Source organism: Eupeodes corollae, chromosome 2 (genome assembly GCF_945859685.1).
Source record: "Eupeodes corollae chromosome 2, idEupCoro1.1, whole genome shotgun sequence".
NCBI classification, from domain to species: domain Eukaryota; kingdom Metazoa; phylum Arthropoda; class Insecta; order Diptera; family Syrphidae; genus Eupeodes; species Eupeodes corollae.
The window spans coordinates 38,814,453-38,821,827 of NC_079148.1; the positions used below are offsets into that span (position 1 = coordinate 38,814,453).

Genomic DNA, 7,375 nt, shown 5'->3' on the forward strand with positions numbered 1-7,375 from the left:
TTCCATTACACATCAATCTTAACTTTATTTATCAACTAAAAACCCTCTAAATACTTTAAGCAACAACTTTTGCGTGTTAATTTAATTCATACATAATATTTTTATTCGAATAAATTTTAAAAGGCTCATTTAACTTCCATTGTCCTTTGGAAGAGGGCCATTGCAATTGATTTTATCTTCTCACTTGCCGGACGACGGAAGTCACACTCCAAAGTTGGCAAACCGCACAAGCGTCGTCGCAGCTTCAAGTCATACCTTGCACTTAGAGCCCTACTGTTTGGTCCACATGCACCAATTATCAGGGCCCTTTTCTCAGCTCGTTTTACCCTCTCACCAACTTGAACAAATGCCAACGGGTTTAGCCGATCAACATCAAAATCCTGCCCCTCGTTGACTTCTGCGGTGCCATTTTCTAACTTTATCTTATTCTTGACGTCCTCGACATCTTCAGTGGGTGTGTCTTCTGTCGATTCTTCCTTGATTTCCATTTTAATCGGTTTTGTCTCGCCTAGTTCCATGTCTAACTTTTCTTTGGCCTCGGTCAAAATGCGCTTTCCAAATTCTTCGCCAGCCATTTTCAACGATATACCTACATCCAGGATGATTCTATGTGCTTGCCACTTCTCCTTGGCAGTTGTTCGTTCGGATTGAGCCAATGTGGGAACCTTGGCCTCCTTGACGAGCGATGCCCAGTCGACTCCCAGAGCATCACCAACTCCTTTGGTACGCGAATCCTCCTCCAGCTCACCATCGGATATTTCCTCAAAGTCCAACAGATCATCGTCGATTGCTTCCGGTTTGGAGTCCTCATTGACACCATCTTTCATTGGACTCCCAGTCAATTGATTTTCGGCGTTAACGTCTCCATTTGTTTCTCCAGCAGCAGTTTCAATTGCAGGCTTACTTTCTTCCAATTTATCCAGAATTTCATCATCACTGTCGGATATCTCACTCAGGTCATCTGGAACTGGTTCACTCTCAACTGGATGCTCATCAGTAGCTGCAACTGCTGCTGGAGCTTGCTCAGCAGCTGGTTCCAAATTGGGTGCTACTTCTGACGGTTCATTCTCCTTAGCTATAACAGGCTCAGTTTCTGTAGGAGTTTCAGGCAAAGCGCCTTCCTCTTCGGGTTCCTGGGACTTTTCTTCTTCATTTGCACCCTCTGATGCAGCTTTTACTTCTGGGTCTGTCTTCTCGGCCTCTTCGGTAGTCTTACTGGCCTCATCGGAACTTGGAACAATCAAAGTTGGAACTGGTTGATTCACTTCCATTAAAAGGGGCTGCTGCTCTTTTTCAGCTGCCACCAATTCACTGATTGTTGGCGGTGGAATCAGAGGCAAGGCCAACAACGAAGGAATTGCAGTTCCTCCAGGTGTGGTAGGGCCACCTAGCTTCTTCTTCAAATTGGGGTTTGTGTAGGTCATTTGACGTTTCGACGGAAATTGCCTAGTCGGAGGATGGTAGCCACTGTGAATGGCCATTAACGGTGGAGGATGTGGCCGAAACTTTTGGCGATCGTGTAAGTAGTCCATCTGCGGCCCGCCGCCGTGGCGGTAATTGGCTCCCTTTCGGTGACTGCTGCCAGATTCACCTGGTTGCGCGTGTCCTCCACGCCAATCTTGCTGTGGCCAGCGTCCGGAACGACCCGAACTTGGAGACTGAACATGATCTAAGGCTCTTTCCCTTTCTCGCTTTTCACGTGCTTCTTCCCAAAGCTGACGAGAACCGCCAGGAAATTCTTCAGCGTCCCAGTCAGGCTCGGATGAGGGACGATTGGATTTGCCACGTCCCCAGTTCTTATCATCCCATCGCTCCTCTTCGGGCCAATCTTCCCCTCCACGACGAACGGGTGGGTAGAGCTTTTCAAGTTCACGGTCACTTAGGAGATCTAGCTCTCTGGGATCCCATCTGGGGTCACGGCGACGCTCTTCTTCTGCATAAGCGCGTACATAAGCAGCCCTGGCATGAAAAGAACAACACCAATTGGGTTATTGGAACCTTGAAAAATAACTTTTTGATACCCACCTTTCTTCTTCGGAATACAAATCCCTGTCGTCACGATAGTGGCCTGGACTAAGTACCTCCCTGCGTCTGATAACCATGTAATCTCGATCCCTCCTTTCATCACGTTCCAGAACTGGCACTCGGTGATGGTCAGCAGCCAAGTACTCGCGCTCCCTTTCATAAGCCGGATCCCTTATCCGACTTGCGTGGCCGTGACGAATCCTGCCCTCGTCCTCCAAGGATCTTTCACGACTGCCATAGCCTCTGGCTTGTGCCAAGGCCATTTCTCGTTCAGCTGGCCGAGGAATCAGGCGGTCACCGCCGCGCTCAGCATACTCCTTTTCCTTTTCTCGTCGCAATTTCTCTCTAGCGAGCCTCTCCCTTTCTCGTTGCCTCTCTTGGCAACGGGCAAGTGCTTCCTCACGCTCCTTTTGGCGTTCAGCTTCTCTTTCTGCCCGCTCCCTGTCTCTGCGCTCGCGTTCTCGAGAATCGTCAAGTCTGATTTTCAAATCACGCTTCCTTTCGGGAGTTCGTTCGCGAGTTCTCGTCTGAATAATTATCTTCTCACGAGGAGACATCTGATGCCTTGATACAGGTGGAACTGGGGACTTTCTAGCCCGCATCTTTGCTTCTAGTTTGGCTAGAGTTCTTGGTGAACGGCTACGAATGCGGTCACGTTCTCTGGCACGCATCTTCTCGCGCTCGGCAGCGTGACGTAGTCGTTCCTTGCTATCCGTGCGAACATGCTTCTTCTCACCTGGAACCTTGATTTTGTTTGGACTTGTACTGCCTGCCCGACGACGCACTGCATTAGTGCCAAGAGCTCTTTTTTTGGCAGCCTTTGCTTCGCGAAGTTTTCTCTTCAAGTGATTTCGTTTGGCTTCGAGTTTCTTCTGGTGACAGGAGTGGCCTTTGTCTCGCTTGCGACGTTCGTCACCCGATGTACTACTATCACGGCCTTTCTTCTTGCGATGACCTGGTTTCTTTTCGGAGCTTGAAGATGAATATGACCCACTGCTGGAGCCAGAGTCCGAGTCCGAGCTACTCGAACTGTCCGAGCTGGATTGAGCGACACGGGCTTTTTTATAACGCCTCAGAGCTTCTTTAGATTTTTTATCCATTTTGAAAGTTTTGACTTTCAATCAATATAGGAAATGTGAATAATAAAGTCAGTTTTGTTTTTTAGTTGAGTTTTATAGGATTTATTTGGTATTTTCTTGAAAATGTTTCGGTTTGGAAAATTTTTCCAATTTACAGCAGAAAAAAAACAGAACAAACACCGAACTGTCAATTTTTATAATGGATTCTCTTCATCTTCTTATCTACAGCTGCGCTGCAGTGGTTTGACCAAGAACTAAGATTCTGTTATAAGGGGGTGATTACATGGAGTACGACATGCTTGCATATTAAATGAAGATTTAATACACAAAGCCGACATTTCAAGTCCTTTTTTTGTTTTCAACGAGAAATCTAGGAAACAAATGGCAATTGGTTTTGTTAACAAACAAATAAACTTTCAGTTTTGGTATTTCTACAACGTTAAATGTGTCAATTCTTTAATTAGCACTTTTTTGTAATTTATGTCTATAAGATCTCGGAGATTTCCGTATTCTCGGAATAATAAACAACATTTCTCATACAAACTTTTCACTTAAGCTGTCAGAAATTTGTTTAAAAACGTATTCTCTTCATTAACTGACAAGATATGGATGGCTAGGCTAATTATAAGAAAAAGGTGGTATCATTTTTAAAAGGATGGGGATGTGAATCGACTAGTATTTTATATTATTATGTTTTATATATGATTGTGATATTTTAAATTATTTTAAATTGCTTGCTTTAGTACAAAATGTTAACGAATCATTCTTCAGGTATGTTGTGAAAAATTATCTCAAATGTTTAACAATGACTGCGTTCAATCTCCTGTTGAATAGGCTATCTTGGATAGGTGGATTTTGAGACACCTTATTGATAAAGTTCGATACCTAAAATGAGATAGCTGACAAAAAATAAAAACAGATGTTTACTAAAAGCAAACAAACATTTAGCTTTCGAGGTCCAAAACTACTGTAAAACAAAATTTTCAACTGATAATTTTAATAAACCGCCGTATTTTTAAAGATACAAATTTGAAATCAATTCTTTGGTTCCTTCAAATTAATTCCATACGGTGAATCAACTGTTCTGTCAGATACCCACTTATACCAGAAAATCTTGGATGCCTTTGAATTCCTATTTTGACGTCGCAGCTATTTTGGATCAGCTGTTCTTTAACCCTTAAAATACTAACCTAAATGTATCCGAATACTTTATGGGTCTGAGATTAAACCCAGGAAATCATGTGAACTTTTAATTTTGTGTGATATTTTTATCAGAATCGGCATTGACGTCCGTTGTTAGGCTCTACTTTTGAAAATTAAGGTCATGTATAAAAAAAATTCTGTTCAGACGCAAAGTCAAATAAACAAACCATTTGACAGTGAATTTGCAAGACTTAAAAACAAATTCTACTTATCGTAGAACATTTTTAATATATTTTAGGGAATTGACTGCTGTGACAATTGCCCGTACTTAGATTGGATGCGTTTAATCTGGAGTTAGATAGTTTATTGAACGATTTGGAAACCTAGATTACGATAGCTCGCAAAAAATACAAACAACTTTCTGTTGTGCACAAAAAGCAAGAAATTTTTACCGAAAATCATACAAATTTGAAATTAATTTTCGGGTTTCTTTAAATTCTACCATACATAGTTAAATCAGCTGTTTTGTCAGATACTCACTTATACCAAAAATTATTGAACACTTTTGGATTTCTTCATTTGACAAAACAGCTGTTTTGGATTAGTTGCTCCGTTGCACGTTAAACACAAACAAAAATGTAACCGGATACCATTTTGAGAATGAACTCAACCATTAAAAAAATGGACAGTTATTTTGAATTCTTAAATTATTTTAATTCTTGAAATACATTAACCACAAAAAGCTGAAGATAATTTACATCCGAAGTAACGATTTTTGAAAAAAAATATGATGCAAAACATATGTATGTATGTACTTACTTACTTAAGGTGGCGCTACAGTCTTGTGTAAACTAGGGCCTCACCCAATAAACTTCTCGATCTAGCTCGGTCCCTAGCTAGATGTCTCTCACGCTCCAAGTTGGGTGAGGTCACTTTTCACATGTGCGCGCCACCTGATCCGCGGTCTTCCTCTACTGCACTTTCCTGTGGGTGTGGATTCGAAGACTTTCCGCGCCGGAGCATTTACCCTTCTGGCTATGTTTACGTCTACGTCGCTGTACAGCCCGTACAGCTCCTCGTTCCATCTTCTCCTGCACTCCCCTTCGATGCATACGGGACCATAGATCACACGAAGAACTTTTCTTTTCTCGAAGCGACCCAAGGTGCTTTCATCCGCTTTTGTCATAGTCCATGCTTGTGTAACGTATAGCAGGACGGGGATGATAATGATAAGGGTCTTATATAGCAACACTTTGGTCCCTCGAGAGAGGACTTTACCACTCAATTGATTTCTTAGTCCAAAGAAACAGCGGTTAGCAAGAGTTATTCTACGTTTGATCTCAGCGCTGGTGTTGTTTTCTGCGTTTACAGCGAAGCCTAGGTAGACGAAGTCCTTGACAGCATGTACTTTGTTTTGCTCTCATTAACCGTTAAATCCATTTTTGCCGCCTCTGCTTCAATACTCACAAAAGCCCCATTGACATCACGCTGGGTTCTTCCGATTATGTCAATGTCATCAGCATATGCTAGCAATTGGACAGACAGATAGTGCCTCTAGCGTTGACGTGTGAGCTCTGCACTATTCTTTCAAGCACGATGTTAAAAAAATCCCATGACAGCGCATCACCATGTCTAAAACCTTTTTTGACATCGAAAGGTTCTGTTAAGTTGTTTCCAACCTTTATGGAGCAGCGTGAATTCTCCATGGTCATCCTGCACAAACGGACGAGTTTGGCAGGGATGCCAAAACTAAACATGGCTCTATACAGCTCGTCCCTATAGATGCTGTCAAATGCGGCCTTGAAATCGATGAAAAGATGGTGGTTGTCGATTTGGTGTTCTCAGGTTTTTTCCAGGATCTACCGTACTGTGAATATTTGATCGACTGTGGACTTTCTTGTTCTAATACCTGATAAGGACCTATCAGGTTTTTGACGATGGGCTTTAGACGTTCACATATTACGACAGAGAAGATTTTATAGGCGATGTTCAGCAGTCTGATTCCTCTATAGTTGGACCCTCTAGTCCAAGATATGTATGTATGTTCGTCTTATAAAAATCTTTTGAAAATGTGCATGCCTTGAAAACTTAAGTGGTTATAGCAAAGTCTTGTTTTCGAAAATCCATCCAAAGTGAAGCCACCTGTTTTAATCAAATCATTGAGATCTGATTCAATGAAATATGAATTATAATTCTCTTTTTAGGTTGTAAAATATGTCAATCAGAAAAATGGCTTATTTTTACAGTGTGAAGTGTTTTCTTGTTGAAATTTGAGTTGCATAAATACGATTCAATTGAAGAATTTAGAAAAACACAGTCCAGAATTTTGAATAAATAAATTAGGTGGCACAACAGTAATGGAGATTACCTACAGCTTTCATCCGAATCCGAATGACTTATTTGGGAAAGCACTTTTCATGACAAGAGAATTGGAGAATCTTAGAGAATTCGTCAATTTCCTGCAAGAGGCAGTACCCGTGCAAAAAAAAATTTTTAATGACACAGGTAGGGATCAAACCCAAGACCTCTAAAATGATCCCAACGCACTTTTTTTAAATTCATTTTTATTTGTTCATTCTTAAAACTATCTAGCTAGACAATAATTCATAAAACTAGCCTTATTTACCATAACTTACAACTATAACTAACTGTTCTCTAAGTTTAACTATAAGTCCAACGCACTCACCATCATGTCACGGGCAGTACAGCATTTTGAAATACCCTAAAAAATGTATTCTACATTTCTCTTCAATCTTTTAACTTAGTTCAAACCCAAAAAATCACAACTGACGGGCAAATTAAATTCCAGATAGATGTCAAATGGCGTACTGATAATTCAGATCCAAAAATAATAAATTTCCAAAAACAACTCAGGTCTTAACTGATATTTTTTGTCCCATTTAACTGAGGGCTCTGTGAGAACTAAGTGAGTTGTTGTCAGGTTGAGCTGGACTATTGAAAACGTCATTTTTCTCTTTTGAAAATCTTCAACTAAAATGTCAACTGTCAAAATTTGTTAAAGAAACGCCAACGCTTTGTAATACAAAATGCGCTAAATTAAAATATTATATTGATTTTGTTAGGTAGGTAATCTTTTTATTAACATTTCTGACAACTATAGCTACAAT

The 7,375-nt window shown here is 40.9% G+C and overlaps 1 protein-coding gene across 1 annotated transcript; it reads right to left on the minus strand.

Annotated features, from left to right (window-relative positions):
* LOC129945546 (fl(2)d-associated complex component) lies at window positions 1–3,301 on the minus strand. The gene is made up of 2 exons (XM_056055354.1): window positions 2,026–3,301; window positions 1–1,959 (listed from the first exon to the last, which is right to left on the minus strand). The coding sequence occupies exons 1-2, from the start codon at window positions 3,123–3,125 to the stop codon at window positions 126–128; spliced, it is 2,934 nt and encodes a 977-aa protein (XP_055911329.1). The 5' UTR covers window positions 3,126–3,301; the 3' UTR covers window positions 1–125.
* Between the last annotated feature and the right edge of the window lie 4,074 nt (window positions 3,302–7,375).